At 41.1% G+C, this 22,134-nt stretch overlaps 1 protein-coding gene across 1 annotated transcript in view; it reads right to left on the bottom strand.

The window, feature by feature from the left end:
* The window catches only part of RNF125 (ring finger protein 125), a 33,134-nt gene extending 17,014 nt beyond the window's left edge, over nucleotides 1-16,120 (bottom strand). The window contains exon 1 of the mRNA XM_049902282.1: nucleotides 15,902-16,120. Coding sequence (XP_049758239.1) covers nucleotides 15,902-16,065 — 164 coding nt within the window. The 5' untranslated portion in view covers nucleotides 16,066-16,120. The remainder of the gene's footprint in view (nucleotides 1-15,901) is intronic.
* Nucleotides 16,121-22,134: the final 6,014 nt, after the last annotated feature.

Raw genomic sequence — 22,134 nt, 5'->3', positions numbered from 1 at the left:
CCCTCCCCACCCCCAAGCCACCTTCAGCTGCTGAATCCCTGGGCCTCAGATAGACCCTGGTGAGCACCTGGAGCCATACTCCCGGCCTTGGGGAAGGAAAAAATTTCCAACTGGGGGGAAAAGATAATTTGCTAGCTCCATTAACTGGGGGAGCTCAGGTCAGAAGCGGCTCCTGTCCAAGCATAAACCGTCTGTGGACCTTGAGCACCTTTCCCTTCTGCATGGACCTGTGTGGGCCTATTTCGGGAGAATAGGCCCTTGTTGGCAAACTCCAAACATTTCAGCGGTGCTGTGGAGAGGTGGGTGTTTGACGTTTGACATTGATTTGCCTATTAAACAAGGTCCTCACCTACCCACAACAGGGACCTAGGGACTGGTGGCTCCATTTGGGTCACCCAACCACCTGCGACAGAGGTCCAGGGATAACTGGTACCTCCCAGTCCTTACAACAAAAATGTTGGGTGCCCATGGTCCCTCTGCAGAGCCCACCCACCAGCATGCTCTAGGGAACAGAGATGCATTTTCCTCAGAGACACTTGGGGGTAGGTTCTCAGCTCCCTGCCTTGTCCAGAGTGTGACCCCCTGCTGCAATCAGATACGGGTATATACGCCAATCACCCCTGCCCCTCTAAGACTGTAGGACAGAGCCTGTACCACACACTTGATATCAGCTACCTGGAAACCTGAGCTGAATTCATACAAGAAAACTGAATGGACTCCTAGACTGATACACCTGATAACAGCTCTAGCCAGCTGGGGACAGGACACCACAGCTCCAAAGGTGAAAATAATCAAGCTAGCTCACTCAAGCAACCCACAGGGGTATACCAAAACAAAACAAAGTAAGCAGCTACAACACAGTAAGCAAGTATAAGCTAATACCATAACTTATAGATGGCTTGGAGACAACAATTAATATCAAGTCACATAAAGAAACAGGCCGTGATCACCTCAACACGCTCTCAAAACAAAGAATTCAGGGATCTTTTAGGTGGAAGTACATTCCTGGAATTACCAGATGCAGAATCCAAAAGTTTAATATACAGAACCCTTCAAGACATCAGGAAGGAAATGAGGCAATACGCAAAACAAGCCAAGGAACACACAGATAAAGCAACGGAAGAAATCAGAAAGAGTATTCGGGAACACGATGAAAAGTTTAATAAGCTAGAAAAATCCATAGATAGACAGCAATCAAAAATTCAGAAGATTAACAATAAAATTACAGAATTAGATAACTCAATAGAAAGTCAGAGGAGCAGAATTGAGCTAGTAGAAGCTAGAATTTTTGAACTTGAAGATAAATCACTTGGCACTAATATATTTGGAGATAAATCAGATAAAAGAATTTAAAAAAATGAAGAAACCTTAAGAATCATGTGGGACTCGATCAAGAGAAATAACCTACGAGTGATTGGAGTACCAGAACAGGGAGGGATAACAGAAAGAACAGAGAAAATTGTTCAGAATTTGTTGGCAGAAAACTTCCCTGGTATTGTGAAAGATGAGAAGATATCTATCCCAGATGTTCATCGAACTCCACATAAGGTAGATCTTAAAAGAAAGTCACCAAGACATATTATAATCAAGCTTGCCAAAACCAAAGATAAGGAGACAATTATAAGAACAGTGAGGGATAAAAGAAAAGTCACCTACAAGGGAGAGCCTATAAGAATAAGCTCGGACTGCTCGGCAGAAACCATGCAGGCAAGAAGGCAATGGGATGACATATTTAAAAAATTGAAGGAAAAAAATTGCATGCCAAGAATCATATATCCATCAAAACTGTCTCTTAAATATAAGGTGAAATTAAGACATTTCCAGATAAACACAAGTTGAGGGAATTCGTAAAAAACCCCAAAACTACAAGAAATACTAAAGGGAGTTCTTTGGTTAGAAAATCAATAATATCAGGTATTGACCCAAGACTAGAACACTGGGCAGAGCAACCAGAAGTCAACCCAGAAAGGGAAATCCAAAAAAAAAAAAAGCCCAACACAGGGTGACGGTGATGTTATTACATAAAAGAAGACAACATTAAAATAATAAAGAGGGACTAAGAAATGTAATCATACACCTTCCATATGGAGAGGAAGATACGACGATACAAAGAAATACAAGTTAGTTATAAATTTAGAAAAATAGGGGTAAATAATAAGGTAACCACAAAGGAGTCAAACTAACCTACTCATCAAAATAAAATACAAGAGAAAAATACAGACTCAGCAGAAACAAAATCAACAACAACAAATATGAAGAAAGGACAATATATAGAGAAAACCTACTCAGCACATAAAATCAAGTGAGAAAAAGAAGCTGTCAACACACACAAAAAAGACATCAAAATGATAGCACTAAATTCATACCTATCCATAATTACCCTGAATGTCAATGGACTAAATGCACCAATAAGGAGACAGAGAGTGGCAGAATGGATTAAAAAACAAGATCCGTCTATGTGCTGCCTACAAGAGACACACCTTAGACTTAGAGACACAAACAAACTAAAACTCAAAGGATGGAAAAAAATATATCAACCAAACAACAATCAAAAAAGAACAGGACTGGCAATATTAATTTCTGACAAAATAGACTTTAAAGTTAAATCCATCAGAAAGGATAAGGAAGGACACAATATAATGATTAAAGGGACAATACACCAAGAAGATATAACCATAGTAAATATTTATGCACACAATGACAGTGCTGCAAGATACATAAAACAAACTCTACCAGCATTGAAAAGTGAGATAGACAGCTCCACAATAATAGTAGGAGACTTCAACACACCACTTTCAGTGAAGGGCAGGACATCCAGAAAGAAGCTCAATAAAGACACGGAAGATCTAAATGCCACAATCAACCAACTTGACCTCGTAGACATATACAGAACACTCCACCCAACAGCAACCAACTATACTTTCTTTTCTAGTGCACATGGAATATTCTCTAGAATAGAGCACATATTAGGTCATAAAGCAAGCCTTAGCAGAATCCAAAACATTGAAATACTACAAAGCATCTTCTCTGACCATAAGGCCATAAAAGTGGAAATCAGTAACAGGAAAAGCAGGGAAAAGAAATCAAACACTTGGAAACTGAACAATACCCTGCTCAAAAAAGACTGGATTATAGAAGACATTAAGGATGGAATAAAGAAATTCATAGAATCCAATGAGAACGAAAACACTTCCTATCAGAACCTTTGGGACACAGCAAAAGCAGTGCTCAGAGGCCAATTTATATCAATAAATGCACACAGCCAAATAGAAGAAAGGGCCCAAATCAAAGAACTATCTCTACAACTTGAACAAATAATAGAAAGAGAGCAACAAAAGAAACCCACAGGCACCAGAAGAAAACCAATAATAAAAATTAGAGCTGAACTGAATGAAATAGAAAACAGAAAAACAATTGAAAGAATTAACAAGACCAAAGCTGGTTTTTTTGAAAAATTCAACAAAATTGATAAACCACTGGCCAAACTGACAAAAGAAAAACAAGAGAGGAAGCAAATAACCCAAATGGGAAGTGGGTTGGGCGATATTACAACAGACCCAACTGAAATGGAAAGAATCATATCAGATTACTATGAAAAACTATACTCAAACAAATTTGAAAACCTGGAAGAAATGGATGGGTTCCTGAAAGCACACTGCCTGCCTAAACTGGCACAAACAGAGGTAGAACAACTGAATGGACCCATAACAAAAGAAGAGATTGAAAAGGTAATCAAAAAACTCCCAACAAAAAACAGCCCTGGTCTGGACGGCTTCACTGAAGAATTCTGCCGAACTTTCAGAGAATAGTTAACACCACTACTACTAAAGGTATTTCAGAGCATAGAAAAGGATGGAGTGCTGCCAAACTCATTCTGTGAAGCCATCATACCCCTGATACCAGAACCAGGTAAAGGCACCACAAGAAAAGAAAATTATAGACCTAAATCCCTCATGAATGTAGATGCAGGGATCCTCGGCAGGGTTCTAGCCAATAGAATTCAACAACATATCAAAAGGATAATTCACCATGACCAGGTGGGATTCGTGCCAGGTATGCAGGGATGGTTCAACATTGAAGAACACTTGATGTGATCGACCACATAAATGGAACAAGGGACAGGAATCACATGATTTTATCGATTGATGCAGAGAGGGTGTTTGTCAGAGTTCAGTACTCATTCATGATGAAAACTCTCAGCAAAATAGGAATAGAAGGAAAATTTATCAACATAATGAAGGGCATTTATACAAAGCCAACAGCCAACATCACCCTAAATGGAGAGAGCCTGAAAACATTCCCATTGAGATCGGGAACCAGATAAGGATGCCCTTTATCACCTCTCTAATTCAACATTGTGCTGGAAGTCCTAGCCAGAGCAATTAGGCTAGATAAAGAAATAAAGCGCATCCAGATTGGCAAGGAAAAAGTAAAAGTGTCTCTATTTGCAGATGACACGATCTTATACACAGAAAACCCTAAGGAATCCTCCAGAAAACTACTGAAACTAATAGAAGAGTTCAGCAGAGTATCGGGATACAAGTTAAACATACAAAAATCACTTGGATTCCTCTACACCAACAAAAAGAACATCGAAGAGGAAATCACCAAATCAATGCCCAAGAAGATAAAATACTTAGGAATAAATCTTACCAGAGATGTAAAAGACTTTTACAAAGAAAACTACAGTACACTTCTGCAAGAAACCAAAAGAGACTTATATAAGTGGAAGAACATATCTTGTTCATGGATAGGAAGACTTAACATTATAAAAATATCTATTCTACCAAAAGCCATCTATACATTTAATGCAATTCCTATCCAAATTGCAACAACATTCTTTAATGAGATGGAGAAACAAATCACCAGTTTCATATGGAAGGGAATGAGGCCCTGGATAAATAAGGCATTACTGAAAAAGAAGAACAAAGTGGGAGGCCTTACTTTACCTGATTTTAGAACCTATTATACCGCCACGGTGGTCAAAACAGCCTGGTACTGGTACAACAGCAGATACATGGACGAATGGAACAGAATTGAGAATCCAGACATAAATTCATCCACATATGAGCAGTTGATATTTGACAAAGGCCCCAAAACAGTTAAATGGGGAAAAGACAATCTTTTTAACCAGTGGTGCTGGCATAACTGGATAGCCATATGCAAAAAAATGAAACAAGACCCATACCTCACTCCATGCACAAAAGCTAACTCAAAATGGATCAAAGACCTAAATATAAAATCTAAAATGATAAAGATCATGGAAGAAAAAATACAGACAATGTTAGGAGCCCTAATATATGGTATAAACAGTATAGAAAACATTATAAAGAATGTAGAAGAAAAACTATATAACTGGGAGCTCCTAAAAATCAAACACTTATGCTCATCCACAGACTTCACCAAAAGAGTAAAAAGACTACCTACAGACTGGGAAAAAGTTTTTAGCTATGACATTTCTGATCAGTGCCTGATCTCTAAAATCTACGTGATACTGCAAAAACTCAACTGCAAAAAGACAAATAACCCAATTAAAAAATGGGCAGAAGCTATGAATAGGCACTTGACTAAAGAAGACATTCAGGTAGCTAACAGATATATGAGGAAATGTTCACAATCATTAGCCATTAGAGAAATGCAGATCAAAACTACAATGAGATTTCATCTCACTCCAACGAGGCTGGCATAAATCCAAAAAACACAAAAGAATAAGTGTTGGAGAGGCTGTGGAGAGACTGGAACACTTCTACACTGCTGGTGGGAATGTCAAATGGTACAACCACTTTGGAAATCGATTTGGCGCTTCCTTAAAAAGTGAGAAATAGAACTACCATATGATCCAGCAATCCCACTCCTTGGAACATATCCTAGAGAAATAAGAGCCTTTACAAGAACAGATATACGCACACTCATGTTTACTGCAGCACTGTTTACAATAGCAAAAACACGGAATCAACCAAGGTGCCCATCAACAGATGAATGGATAAATAAATTATGGTATATTCACACAATGGAATATTACGCATCGATAAAGAACAGTGAGGAATCTGTGAAACATTTCATAACATGGAGGAACCTGGAAGGCATTATGCTGAGTGAAATTAGTTGCAAAAGGACAAATATTGTATAAGACCACTATTACAAGAATTTGAGAAATAGTTTAAACTGAGAAGAAAACATTCTTTTGTGGTTAGGAGGCAGGGAGGGAGGGAGGATGGGAGAGAGGTATTCACTAATTAGATAGTAGATAAGAAATACTTTACATTAAAGGAAAGATAGCACGCAATACAGGGGAGGTCAGCACAATTGGATTAAACCAAAAGCAAAGAAGTTTCCTGAATAAACTGAATGCTTCGAAGGCCAGTGTAGCAGGGGCAGGGGTCTTGGGACCATGGTTTCAGGGGACATCTAAGTCAATTGGCATAATAAAATCTATTAAGAAAACATTCTGCATCCCACTTTGAAGAGTGGCGTCTGGGGTCTTAAACGCTAGTAAGCAGCCATCTAAGATGCATCAATTGGTCTCAACCCACCTGGATCAAAGGAGAATGAAGAACACCGACGACACAAGGTAATTATGAGCCCAAGAGACAGAAAGGGCCACATGAACCAGCGACTACATCATCCTGAGACCGGAAGAACTAGATGGTGCCTGGCTACAACCGATGACTGCCCTGACAGGGAACACAACAGAGAACCCCTGAGGGAGCAGGAGAGCAGTGGGATGGAGACCCCAAATTCTCATAAGACCAGACTTAATGGCTGACTGAGGCTGGAAGGATCCCAGTGGTCATGGCCCCCAGACCTTCTGTTGCCCCAGCACAGGAACCATTCCCAAAGCCAACTCTTCAGACATGGATTGGACTGGACAATGGGCTGGAGAGGGATGCTGGTGAGGAGTGAGCTTCTTGGATCAGGTGGACACTTTAGACTATGTTGGCATCTCCTGCCTGGAGAGGAGATGAGAGGGTGGAGGGGGTTAGCAGCTGCGAAATGGACGTGAAAAGAGAGAGTGGAGGAGAGAGCAGGCTGTCTCATTAGGGGATGAGTAATTGGGAGTGTGTAGCAAGGTGTATATGGGTTTTTGTGTGAGAGACTGACTTGATTTATAAACTTTCACTTAAAGCACAATAAAAATTATTAAAAAAAAAGTTATTATCAAATGGAGAAAACACATCAAGACCAAGGTGTTTAGCAGCACCCACATGGCACTACAGACAGAAGCACCATGATATCCCTCTGTAGCAAAGACCTGAAAAACTAAGTAAAACAGATACAAACATCAATCCTGGAAACCTAAGTACCAAATGAAGAAATAAAGAACTCAATGGAATAATACCAAATGGAATAAGAAACTGACAGAGAACTGAGAATGAGGAGAGCTGTGGAATGGAGGTCCTGTACAAGCTACCATGGCTGGATTCGCCATCTTGGGTTTGAGCTGCCAAAAAACTCAGACAGGGAGTATGGGAAGGCAATTCAACAGAGCTCCCAGCAGAAGACAGAGCAACCGGTAACCAGGGATACACGTTTTCCCACCCCTTGTTCCCTGTATGAGACCTCTACTGCTTGCCAATGGGCCATGGTCACTTGGGTGGAGAGACACCGGCTCGCTGCTGCCTAGATTCGTCATCTTGGGCTACAGCCACCAAAGAACTCCAGACAGGGTGTATGGAAAGGCAACTTCATGGCGTTCTCAGCAGGAGAAAGAGCACCCACTGAGTGTCCAGCCCTACCTGCTTGGACAAGGTTGTGAGAATTATGCCCACAGGCGAGTAAGCAACAAAACACACCAAGCCCGCCTGCCCAGACATAATCAAATAAAGCAAAAAAGCAGGACAAAACAATCAAATCTACAATCAATAAACAAAGATAGTAATTCCTGAATTTCCCGAAGACAGCAGACAGTATCAAAACATAAAAAAAAAACAAGAGACGATGGCTTCAGAAAGGGACCAAAATAAAATACCCGACGACCTTCTGCTAGAAGAAGAGGCACTGGAACTACTTGACAGGGAATTCAGAACTCTAATATTCAGGTTTTTCCAACAGATGAAGGAAAATGCATACAAAGATAAAGAAAAAATAGACAAAATCACAGAAAATACAGACAAAATCATGGAAAAGCAATGGAAGAAATCAGGAAAATAATACAGGAACAAAATGTCAAAATAAATAAACAACTAGAAATTATAGAAAATGGCAATTAAAAATCCAAAAGATAAGATTTCAGAAATGGACAGTGCAATATAAGGTTTTAGGAGCAAATCTGAAACAATGGAAGACAGGATCAGTGAAATTGAAGACAAATCCTTGGATACAACTTTGTGGAAAAAAATCTGAGAAAAGAACGAGGAAAAATGAAGAAACCCTGAGAACAATGTGGGATACAATTAGAAGCAAAAATCTGCATGCAATTGGAGTTCCAGAATAGAAGACACAGAAGCTTCACATTGAGAACCCTTCCAGACCTCATCCCATGCTGATACATGCAATAACATGGATGAATCTCAAAGACATACTGAGTGAGGGAAGCCAGACACAACGGAGTACATCCTGTATAAGTCCATTTACATGATGTTCTAAAGTAGGCAAAACTGATCTATGGTAGGGGAAGAAAAACAACAAACAGAACAATGATGTCTCTGGCAGTATATGGGTAAGGATTGGCTGGGAAGGGGCATGAGAGAACTTTCTGGCGGTAATGGAAATATTCTATATCTTGATAGGAGTTTGGGTTAAAAGGGTAAACGAATTTGTCAAAACTCAGCAAATGGTATGCCTAAATACTGTGCACTTCACTGTATGTAAAATTTGCCTAAAAAAAAAAAAGGAGGAGGGAATCATAAACAAATACTGAATTCTGGTTAATATTATGTATGCTGATATGATCTGGGATAGAGTATAATGATATTTGCAACTTACTCGGAAATGCATCAGGAAATAAGGTGGCTTGACTGATAGATATGGAATAAAGTGAGAGATAAAAGCAAAATATTAACAATCGTGGAATCTAGGCAGTCGGTATATGGATGTTCACTGTAATTCTTTCAACTTAGTTGTGTGGTTGAAATTTTTCATAATAAAATGTTGGGGAAAAATTAATCACCTTACTGTGATTTAATATGAACTCTAAATTTTCTTTGCTACTGAGGAGAATTTAGTTGAGGATTAAAAAGGAAAATGTTTGGAAGATGAGAGACCTGAAATTTTTAATGGAATGCAATTTGAAGAAGAAAACAATTTTTTAAAACATTTAAAAGACATCCAAATTCAGTGTAAGAAAGATACTACATGCATTTATGGTTATTTAAACGAATTTAAAGAGCACGTACTGATTTTGAAATAAAATAAAAGGCTGAAGAGAGAATAAAATGAATTGTTGTTGTTTTTAACAAAAACCATTATTCCTTAGTTATAACGAAGACTTTATAAGAGGATGCATAAATCAGCACAAATCCCGAAGGACTGCCCCCTGCAATATCGGCATTCATTTTTTCACTCATTCACTGGAGACATTTTTAGTAACAGCTTACTATTGCCAGGCACTGTTGTACATGCCAGAGATGAAACTGTGCGCTTGCCTCAGATCCCTACTCTCAGAGAGTTCTAGAATGAAGGGAGAAGAAATAAGCAGGTAAGCAAATAGGTGAATAAGCAGTAAATGCTTTGACCCTTCACCATCGAGTCAATTTCAACTCACAGCGGCCCTATAGGACAAAGTAGAACTGCCCCAAATGCTTTGAGAAGAATAAATTATGTGACAGAATAAACGGAGTAAGGGCGGGGGGCGGGGGGAGTAGTTAAATGGGTGATCCCCTAGGAAATGAGGTGCTTGGAAATATCTGGGAGTGGTTTTCCAAGCTAAAAAACAAAAAGTGCAAAATATAGGGACTGGCTTGCTGAAGTGTAGAAAGCCAGAGCGGCTGAAATGTAGGGAGGCAGGGGAGAATAATCTAAGGTGTAGTGAGAGAGTGAGGTAGGCAGGGGCCAAATCGTAAGGGCCATAGCTAAGAAAAGGTCAGCAAAGTATTGGAGGAAAACAGTGAGTCTGAGTTGGAAATGTTTGCTGGGTCAATAAAAGAATATACTCTATACAATAATAGATCTAACCAAACCAACCACGGCAAACCAAACTGATAATGATGAAGCCAAAGAAACAATGAATTTTAAAGAAAGGTGTGTGCAGTCCTACCATCTACTTGAGCAACATGTAGGTATGTGTGTTGTTGTATGACATTTAGACTTCTTTGTAGAATTCTGAAGGAACTTCTAGAAAAGCCTGATGACTGTCATGGATTGAATTATATCCCCCCCACTCCCCCGCCCCAAAAAAAGGTGTGTATTAACTTGGTTAGGCCATGATTCCCAGTATTCTGTGGTAGTCCTCTATTTTGTGATTGTAATTTTATGATAGAGAGGATCAGGGTGGGATTTTAACACCCTTTACCAGGTCACATCCCTGATCCAATATAAAGGGAGTTTCCCTGGGGTGTGGCCTGCACCACCTTTTATCTCCCAAGAGATAAAAAGAAAGGGAAGTAAGCAGAGTTGGGAACCTCGTACCACCAAGAAAGTAGTGCTGGCCTTTGGACCTGAGGTTCCTGTGCTGAGATGTTCGCAGATCAAGGGAAGACTGAAAACAAGGACCTTCCTCCAGAGCCAACAGAGAGAGAAAGCCTTTCCCTGGAGCTGACTACCTGAATTTGGACTTGTAGCCTACTAGACAGTGAGAGAATAAATTTCTCTTTGTTAAAGCCATCCATTTGTGGTATTTCTGTTATAGCAGCACTAGATGACAGAGACAATGATTGAATGTTTGTTTTTGATAACCAAATTTTAATAACCCTTAAAAACTGATTTGGTAGATAAGTAGCTTTAATCTTAGGGTTAAAAAATAAGTCTTTCAGATAGCACATCTCCTGTAAGAATGAAAGCACGTTTCTGAGTAAGTTTAAAACTCATCAGGACAACCCTCAAACTCTACTTAGAGAGCTACCAATTTGGTGCAGGCTTTTTTTTTACTGGTCATCCAAAAAACCAAACCCGTTGCTGTTAGGTAAATTCTGACTCATAACGACCCTATAGACAGAGTAGAACCGCCCCATTGGGTTTTCGAGGCTGTAAATCTTTACGGAAGCAGATTGCCACATCTTTCTCCTGGAGAGCAGCTGGTGGGTTTGAACCAATGACCTTTCGGTTAGCAGCCAAGCACTTAACCACTGTGCCACCAGGGCTCCTTACTGGTTACACTTAATCACAAGGGGAACACTTTAGACCATTTACCTGAAAGCACTTCAGAACCATCCTCAAAAGAGTTTCATTAAAAAAAAAAAAAAAAAAGGCAAATCCTGTGGTTTCGAACAGTTTTATTCAACTCAGTTCAATGGAGATGAGGCTTTTTCCACCTTATAGTATGTTTCAGTTAGCCCTCTTGTTAGCTGCCATAGATTCCAACTCATAGTGACCCCACATGTTGCAGAATAGAACTGCTTCATAGGGTTTTTAAGGCTGCGACCTTTCAGAAGCAGATTGCGAGGCCTGTCTTCCAAGGCACCTCTGGGTGGGTTCAAACAGCCAACCTTTCAGCTAGTAGTTGAGTGTTTAATGTTTATGCCGCCCAGGGACTCCGTAGCCCTCTTAGGCCCCCGTCTAAATCTCTTGGCCCCTTGTAGATAACTCCCACATCTCCAGCTCTGATCTCTTCCCTAAATCCACTTTCCCTGCCCTTTGAGATAATTCTATTTTGCTATCTGTATCAGTGACTGTACATTCAACAGTCTCCATCATGAGCTCATTAACTTTCTCCTAAGCCAATCTGTCTGGCCCTCTTTATCTCTACCACCAGGGTTTAAAACCTGGGAGTCTTTCCCTCTGCAGCTACCACACCCAATCTGGCAACAAGCTTTAAATATTTCTTTCAAATGTATCTCAGATTCCCTTTCAGTTCCATCCATACAGTTTATCTACTCCCTCTGGCCTAGGCTTACTTGATAATACAAGATAAGGCAAAGGTAGGAAGCTTTTTCATAAACCTATTTTTACAACTGAACCCAAAATATGATGAAAGTTAATTTAAAATGATAACACATTAAAATGAAACTACTTAGATGAATTAAAGTCCAATGAAGGAAAAAACCCATAAGCCAAACCATTGCCATCTAATTGATTCCGACTCACAGCAACCCTACCTCGGGTACGACAGAGTAGAACTGGCCCCATAGGGCTTCCAAGGAGTGCCTAGATGGATTCAAACTGCTGACCTTTCGGTTAGCAGCAGTAGCTCTTAACCACTAAACCACCAGGGTTTCCACTGAAGGAAAAAGAACTGAGCTAAATGTAAGACAGGTGGCAGTGGTGGTTCAGTAGTAGAATTATCTCCTTACATGAGGGAGACCTGGGTTCAATTCCCACCTGTCCAATGCGCCCCAAGTGCGGCAACCACCTGTCTGTCAGTGGAGGCTTGTGTGTTGCTATGATGCTGAACAAGTTTCAGTGGGACTACCAGACTAAGAAGACTAGAAAGAAAGGCATGGCCATCTACTTCCAAAAAAATCAGCCAATGAAAATCCTATGAATCACAAGGGTCTGATCCTGTTGGTGGTGCATGGGGCAGGGGCCAACTCTATGGCTGCTAACAACAACAACAAAGGCAAGGCTATCTGAGACAAGCTACATAATCTTGAAAATATCACATATCTACCCTTTGTGGCCCTCTTTTCTTCCAAAAGAGAACGATAACAAATAATACCTATTCATGGGTTTTGTGCTTATGGAATGTTTTTGAAGAAGACAGAAACTACTATGTTTTAAGTGTTCATCATGGGGTACTTTTACATTTTACACACTCATAAAAATTGCATTACTCACTCCATGTTACAAATGAGGAAATCGAGATTCAAAGAAATTAAGCAATTTGGTGGTCCCACAGCTGACTGGTGGCAGAACTGATTTTCAAATCCCACCTCTCCCTCTTAAAAGCTCACCCTTTCTACTGTATCACAATACAATTTATAATGAGACCCCTGCCTCTGGGCACCATTACCAACTCCCAACTTAGAAGTACAATAGCATGAGACATGTCTCCGTCTAACTGATTTCTCCAGATGTTTTTTAGGCAATTGGCCAACTTCCTGCCCAAGATAAGAAAAACAAGAGGCTGGGGTGTGCAGACCACAGAACAAGTTAAGACCAAATCTGGCTGCCTGACATGTGAAGAACCATCAATCCTGTCTTCTGGATGACCCCAGAACTTTTCTCCTACCAGTCGGAGCCAAACTTTATTGGCCCAAGATTGGAGGAAGACTTTCAAAGCCCGGGGTCCGAGCCCCAGATCCGGTTTCATACACCCTCCCCCCACTTTTGGACTGAGCAAGCAAAGACAAAGGAACTGCCCCAGGAAAGCCTTTTTTTGGGCCAGACCAATCAATGACCTTGCTCCTTTCCCCAGGGAACCTTCCCCTAATAAATACTGTTTAAGCCATTGTTCAGGAAGCCATCTTGGCGATAGAAGTCCTGGTGTGCGCCTTTGCTTGGCCAACCAAATAAAGCTGCTTCTTTTGCTTTCACCTGTTTCGTATCTCTTTGGCCACGCCAAGCAGACCTGGAACAGTCAGGTTACAATAAGGTACTATATATATACTCATTCAAGGTACTGTTGTCATCATTATTACACTTGTTTGACTTGAAATAGGTTTTTAAAACAGAAATTAGCATAAACAACCTAGTTCAACAAGTTTGGAAATCTAGCTTCAATACATTGTAATAAATTAGAGAGGTTTTATTTGCATTTCTTCATTTTCCAATTTGAGGTCAATGGAATACAATAATTCATTTCCAAAGTACAAATGGTGTTAACAGCCCTCACCATCTCCAGTGCCGAAGGGACTCTGGTTAACATTTAAAGTGGAAGGCATCCAAGTAAGTTTGCCAAAAGGAGGACTATGGAAATTCTGCCCACGGCCAGAACAATGGACATAGATTTGTCAAAACAAAGAACAGTAAAGTGAGGGAAGGCAATTTGTCCAGCCCTTATTATGCTATTTTATGACTATTTTTCCAGTTGCTGGTTTCCTATTCACTCCAACAAAGAGAAGGATTAAACAAAAGATCTAACATTTTGCAAATTTATATTATCCTTTAAACCAAAAAAACCCAAGCAGATGCAAAAACACTGCAAACTGTAACTTCAAAATCCAAACTGGGGAAAACAATCTCCAGTCAGATAATTAAAATAACAAAAATGCCCATCTCAGTTCTTAAAAAAGAATCTCCAAGACTTGATGCCCTATTGTGCATCATCCATGGTACACTTTTCAAATCTTAATGCTAATACAGTTTAAATTTAAATGTAGTTATTCTTAGGTTATTAGTGCCCTGAACTAATCAATATATTTTATGGTGTTAGACAACATCTTGACTTCTGTACTGACCCTTGGATAGTATGTCAAGAAGCTACATTTGGACAGCTGGGAAACCACACGAGTAATCACAAATGAGGTAGATTAGCACTGGGTTCAAAATACAAACCTGAAACAACAGGCCCGAAAAATACAGGCAGAAAATAAGGCCCAGGGCACTGTAGATGTAAACATTGTGTGGGCTGCATATTTTTCTCTCTGGTTCTCTGATGGGCTCTTCTGTGGTCAAAATTGCTTTTCTCAGGTACAAGGCTGTTAAGTGTCAAGAATCACCGAGGTCGTTTTAAAAGCATTTTTGCGCTTGCTTTTATAATATGGTCCCCCTCCCCCCTTTTCCTGTTAAGGCCAAAGCACTTACTAGCCACTGCGGTATTGCCCTGACGCTTCATCAGACTATACAGTAAGTCAGCAGTCCAAAGAAGACATTCAGTGGGTTTCCGTTCTTGCTCTGTTCACCTCTCCCCTGCCCCCCGCCCCCATCCATCCATCCACGGGAAAAAAACATCTTTTAAGTAAACGGAGAAAACAAATTCACAGATACAACTCCCGCTACTCGTTACTCAAACACACATTAAGAACGTTACAATTTTATATAGGGACTTCGTTTTTAAACTCTTCTTAGAAAATGATGCTTTGCGCTAACGGCGAATTTAAGTAAAACATTACGTCATTTTTTTTTAAAGTTGTTTTAATCTACACTGTCTATTGATTTGGCGAGGTGTGCGTAAAGCAGGTAGTCTAGGATCTTTCACTTTGTCGTTGAGTTTTAAGCGGCTTCATTCACTGGCTCCTTGCTAATACTCAAGCCCCAAGCCCCACCGTAACAGGTCTGGTTAAACTCTAATGACCACAGGAAGTCACTTGGGCGTTTCAGTTTGACTTGACGACCCGACAGGGGTCTGTCTGGTGTCTGTGTTGAGAAAGGGAGACGGGGTGGGGGTAAAAAGACAGTTTGCACAGATTTTTGTTTGCGCAGAAGCCTCAGTGAGCGTTCTGGAACACGTGCACGCAGCCAGCCACACAAAACCGGCCAGAGTTCCCTGGGGAGAGGAGGACACAGCTGTTTCAACCTACTTCAGCGGGATAATTGTGCTTTGGGGGTCCCTGCTGCTTGTAGTCCTGCGCGCTCGCTTTCGCTGCCGGGACAGGCTCTGGTTCTCCAGCCAAGACCATCCACCCCAGCTAGCGAGCGCTGGCTCTCGGCGTGACCCTGGTCTGGAATCTCCATCTCCGGGGTTCTGCACCTGGGTTTCGGGAAGAGGCTGCCGGGCCCGATAGATTATGGCTTTTTTTCCTCTCGAATTTCTGTCACTCCCGACTGGGCATTTTCTTGTGTCTTGCACCAGATAGGTCCAGGTTTCTTCCGGCGGCGTCTGCCTCTGGCAAAAGAAACCCCCCATACCCAGGCCCCTCCCCCCCCGCCCCAAAACCCTGCTCTCTCCAGCGGGTAGGAGAGCAAAGCCAGCTACCCCGGCACTTACACGTGGCCACAGCGGGTCCGCACAGGCTGGTGTAACACCTCGAGGCACACGGAACAGTCGAAGGACGTGACTGGCAGCTCGGGGCTCCCCCTGCGCTCCAGGTCCCGCGGGGTGGCCGAGGCAGGCGCGGATTTGCCGCTGTCGCTGCTCAGCACGGAGCCCATTGCAGCGCCTCTCGCCCGGGCAGCTGCTAAGAGCTCAGTGCCTGCAGCCGGGTTGTTTTGTTGTTCTGCGATGGAGGAAGGAAGTCCCAACCCAGCTGTGATCACCGCCTCCCAGCGCCCCCAGCTCGCTCGCGTAGCCTAGATCCAGCCTCCGCCGCTGCGCGCAACCTCGGCCAGAGGCAGACAGAGAAAGCGCCAGCGCGTCTGAAATGATCTTTCGTTAGCTGCCGGGGGTTAAGTGATGGAGGAGGTGGCGGCGGCAGCTGCACAGCACACGAGCTGCAATGTCTCGTGGTCCTGGGAGGATTGAAACCTGAAACCTCAGCTGCAGAGGAGGACCTTGGCCTGCAGTGTACCTTCCAGGCTATGACATACATCCCCACTATCGTAAGTTAAGGAAAATGCTGCCTGGCCATGCCTTTATGGGAACCAGGGAGCATCCACAAGTGTTGGTCCTATCAGTTTTTGTAGCTTATTATAATTATTTGTATGACTGATTGATCGCTCCTAAGACAGTGCCAATCACTACTTTGGTCATCTAATCAATGCTCCGTTAATGGAGCATGCATAGGAGGCAATGGAAAACACCATGGCTTGGGTCAGGTGCACCCTAGTCTTCAGGGTGACATCTTTGCTTTTCAACACTTTAAAGAGGTCTTTTGCACCAGATTTGCCCAATGCAAGGTGTCTTTTGATTTCCTGACTGCTGCTTCTGTGGGTGTTGATTGTGGATCCGAGTAAAATGAAATCCTTGACAACTTCAATCTTTTCTGTGTTTATCATGATGTTGCTCATTGGTCCAGTAGTGAAGATTTTTGGTTTTTTTATGTTGAGGTGTAATCCATACTGAAGGCCATGGTCTTTGATCTTCATCAGTAAGTACTTTCAAGTCCTCTTCACTTTCAGTAAGCAAGGTTGTGTCACCTGTATAACATAGGTTGTTAATCAGTCTTCCTCCAACCCTGATGTCCTGTTCTTCTTTATATAGTCCAGTTTCTGGGATTATTTGCTCTGCGTACAGATTGAATAAGCTATAGCCCTGACGCACACCTTTCCTGACTTTAAACCAGGCAGTATCCCCTTGCTCTGTTCAAAGGACTACCTCTTGATCTATGTACAGGTTCCTCATGAGCACAGTTAAGTGTTCTGGAATTCCCATTCTTCGTACTGTTATCCATAATTTGTTAGGATTCACACAGTTGAATGCCTTTGCATAGTCAATAAAACGCAAGTAAACATCTTTCTGATGTTCTCTGCTTTCAGCCAGGATCCATCTGACATCAGCAGTGATATTCCTGGTTACCTGTCCTCTTCAGAATCCGGCTTGAATTTCTGGCATTTCCCTGTGGATATACTGCTGCAGCTGCTTTTGAATGAACTTCTGCAAAGTTTTACTTGCATGTGATATTAATGATATTGTTCAATAATTTCCGCGTTCGGTGGGATTACCTTTCTTGGGAATAGGCATAAATATGGATCTCTTCCAGTTGGATGGCCAGGTCACTATCTTCCAAATTTCTTGGCATAGACAAGTGAATACTTCCAGTGCTGCGTTCGTTTATTGAAACATCTCAATTGGTATTCCGTCAATTCCTGGAGCCTTGTTTTTTGCCAGTGCCTTCAGTTCAGCTTTGACTTCTTCCTTTGGTACCATTGGTTCCTGCTTATACGGTATCTCCTGAAATGGCTGAACGCCGACCAATTCTTTTTGGTATAGTGACTCTGTGTACTCCTTCCATCTTCTACTGTCACATATTTTGGATGTGTTATCAGGAGAGACCAGTCCCTGGAGGAAGGACATCATGCTTGGTAAAGTGGAGGGTCATCAAAAAAGAAGACGACTCTCAATGAGGTGGATTGACACAGTGGCTGCAACAATGGGCTCAAGCATAATAACGATTGTGAGAACGGTGCAGGACCAGGCAGTATTTCATTCTGTTGTACATAGGGTCACAATGAGTCTAACCGACTGGACAGCACCTAACAACAAACAACAACAAGCATGGAGTAGAGGAAGGAGTTCTGGAGACCTGGATTCAAATCCCATTCTGGAATTCTAGTGCTAAATTCTGTGATCCTCAGATTCCTTGGCTCAGGATCTCCTGCTATTAATTTTACTCTCTCTTCTTTTCTCCTGCTATTAATTTTACTCTCTCTTCTTTTCTTCTCTCTCTTTTTTTTAAAAACATGACCGAGCATATCATTCATTCATTAATTCACCAAGGACTTATTTAGTGCCCCGTGGCACTCTATTCTGATGATGGGGACACAGTTCTGAATAAGCAAACAAAATCCCAGTTCCCTCAGAATTTACTTTAAAAAACTTTTTATTTTGAGATAATTATATATTCACATGCAATTGTCAGAAATAATACCCAATGCATAAAATACATAATTATACATAATGATCCTGTATATCACTTTCCCCCAATCAGAGCTTACTTTTAATGAGAGGATATAGTAATTAAAAAATAAATAAATGAACAGGATTTCAGAAAATGATAAGAGCTATGAAAAAGATAAAACAGAGAATGAGAATGGAAAAAAGGATACAAGGGTCAGAGAAAACTTTTTGGATGAAATGCCGTTTAAGCAGAACCATGAATAATGAAACTGAGTCAGCCATTCAAAGATTGAGGAGAAAACCTTGCCAAGCACTGGTAACAGTGAGTGATGCAGGAACAGAGAACAGAAAGAGGACACAGGGAACTGGAGCATGGGGAATAAAAGCAGGAGATGGGGTGAGATGTGGTCAAGATGTGGGGAGAGGTGGTCAAGGTTCTGATCATATCCAGTCTTACAGGCTAGGACCAAGAGCTTGGAGAATTTATTCCAAGTGTCACGATTTGATTTATACATATGACTTCTGTGTAGACAAAGGACAGAAACAAAGCAAGAATGGAAGCAGAGAAACCAGTTAGGAGACCATGGTTAAGAGACCATAATGGCTCAAACCAACAAGATATCTGGGTAGAAGGAGAGAGGTGGACAGGTTTAGGATATATTTAGGAGAAAGACCTAAAAGGGCTTGCTGATGAATTGGATATAGGACTGAAGTAAAGACTATCACTCCTGTCTTTAAAAGAAAAACAAAAGCTCTCCCTTGATCCAGCATGTCCCTCAGCTCCTGCCCTATATACTCTTTAAGGCCAAATTTCTTGAGCTGATTATCTGTCTTTTGTATCTTGATTTATTAATTATCCACTGCTTATCCAGATAAATTTGAATTCTGAACCCACCACTCTACCTCCATCTCTCCAAAAACTGCTTCATCATCAGTGGTGACCGTCATGTGTGGCTAAACCCGATAGCCTCTTTTCAGTATTTTTCGTGCTTTACTTCTCAACTATATTTGTCAGTGTTGACCACTCCCTCCTTGTAGAAACACTCTTTAGCTTTCCTTTTTTTTTTTTTGGCTAATCTTTTGCAGTCTCCTTTGCTGGCATCGCCTTCTTCATGGAAAGGCTAAGTGCTAGTGATCCTAGGATTCTACCCCGGGTCCTTCTCCCTTTTCATTCCTCACTCAGTCCCTAAGAATCTCAAAAATCCCATGGATTCTGTTACCATCTAAATTATAGAGAACTTGAAGCCTTTGTCTTCACCCCAGGCCACTCAAATGCCCTTCTTACTTGAAATCACTACACTGGTTGCTTCCTAGACACTTTAAGATCAACATGTCCAATAATGAACTGATGATTGTAGCCTTTCATCTGCTCCTACTGAATTCTGAGTGATGGCACTGCAATCCACCTGGTAGCTCATTCCAGACACCTGTGAGTCATCTTTGATTTTTGTCCTATCTCTCTCTCACATTGAATCAATCACAATCACAATTTTCTGTCTGTAATATACCTCTTAGTAGTTTTTGAATTGGTTCACTTTTCTTCACTCCCATGGTCACTTCTTATTTTAAATCATCACAGTCTCTTGTGTGACCTATTCTAATAGTTCCTAATTGTTCTGCCTGCATTCACTATTGACACCCTTTACTCTATTATCCACGTTGCAACTAAGGCAATCTTTTGAAAAGGAAATATGTTACACCATGCTTAAGAATCTTTAATAGCTCTCCGTAACTCTTAAGGTTAAATTCTAAGTCCTTAACGTGATCTACAATGTCCTGCACAATCTGACTCCTCCAATAACTGTAATCAGTTAGAATACCTTTGGTAGAAGGCAATAGATATCTAACTGTGATCATTAAAATTGTGTGTCAACTTGGCTGGGCCATAATTCTATTTGGCAGTAATGATATAGTTTGGCAGTCGTATGATGATGTGATCACTTCCATGATGAGATTTGATCTATTGTGATCACCTCCATGATGGGACCTGCTGTGAGTAGCTAATCAGTTGAAAGAGAGTTTCCTTGAGCATGTGGCCTGCATCCGATATAGGTGGACTTTCTGGCAAGGCCCACAGGCTTTTGCTTGCTGTGGATCCTGTAACTGGCTCCTGTTCATCTGACCTCCAGTTCTTGGAACTTGAGCCAGCAGCTTATCTGCTGTCTTGCCTGCCAGTCTTGGCATTTGTTGGTTTTCATAGCCTGCTCTCTGACCTGCCAGTCTTGGGTTCACCAGCCCCTGCAGCTATGTGAATCAGGAGAAGCCTCCAGCCTGACCTGCAGACTTGGGATGGCCCAGCCTCTACAACCGTATGAGCCATTTCCTTGATATAAATCTGTATGTATATTTATATACTTTGCTGGTTTTACATCTCTAGAGAATCTGGCCTAAGACACTAACTAAAAGTGACTTAGTCAATAGGATATTTGTTATTTATTTTGGTAAATTAGTCCAGGGGTAAGCAGTTCCAGAGCTGGTTTAACAGAAAAATAATGTCATCAAGACTTCAGTCTTATGTCTGTAGTGTCTCCCTCATGGCAGAAAGATGACCGCAACAGCTCCAACAATCGCATCCACACACAGTGATCTCAAAAAAAACAGAAAAGAAAGGATAGGATTTCCTTCTTGTTACTCTCTATTCTTTTTCATGGAAAGGAAATGTTTCCTAGAAGCCTTCTTCTGCAGACTTCTTTTTGCATTTCATTTATCCAAACTGGGCCACATGACCACACCTGAAACAATCACTTGCAAAAGAGAATGAGAGTGTTGTTATTGGCTCAAACTCATTTGCTAGGACTGGGCACCTTAGTTACCTGAAACAGTATAATTAGGGTTCTTTTACTAAGGATGGAGATGATGGCAATTGGATAGACCAACAGTAGGATCTCCCAAAATAACCATTTTTGGCCATATCTGCTATCACTCTCCCCCTTGCTCTCCACGCTCTAAAAAATTTTGTTCTCCTTTAAATTCTTGAGTATACTAAGTCATCTTGGGTCTCAAGGAAAGCTTTTTATACTTGCTTTTTCCTCTTCTGAGGCTATTCCTAGCTGCTACCCCACCTCTCCCAACTCAACTTTATCCAACTCAAATTTTAGATTTTAGTTTGGAAGCTTTCTACACTACATCCACCTAATACTATTGTCTATTTCCATAGCAAGCACACTGTATTCACTATCCTATTTATCCTGCTTATGTTTATTCTGAATGTTAGAGGTAATGGATGTAAGATATCTGGCATGTAGGAGGTGACATATATATATATTTTTATGTATATTTGTCAATATATATGTTCTATATATTTCAGTCATGATCTCATGAAATGGATATTATTGTTTCCATTTTATAGGCTCAGAGAATTTGTTAGCCAAGTTTACATACCAAGTAAGTGCCAGAGCTGTATTTTTGTTTGGTTTCGTTTTGTGTTTTGGTGAAAGTTTACACAGTAAGTTAGATTCCCATTTAACAATTTCTGTATGTATTTTTTAGTGACATCGGTTACATTTTTCACAATGTGTGAGCATTCTCATTATTTCCATTGTGGTTGTTCTGTTTCCATTAATCTCGTTTCCCACCACCACCACCCCGCCCCCGACACCGTCAACGTCTCATCTTTACTTTAGGGTAAGTATTGACCATTTGGTCTCATATAGACGATTATTTAAAGGAGCACAGTACTCAGAGGTGATAAGAACCAGATTTTAATTCTAGATCTTCTTTCATTT

This window comes from Elephas maximus, chromosome 11 (assembly GCF_024166365.1).
Source record: "Elephas maximus indicus isolate mEleMax1 chromosome 11, mEleMax1 primary haplotype, whole genome shotgun sequence".
Lineage (NCBI taxonomy): Eukaryota > Metazoa > Chordata > Mammalia > Proboscidea > Elephantidae > Elephas > Elephas maximus.
This window is presented reverse-complemented; position numbering and strand designations above follow the sequence as displayed.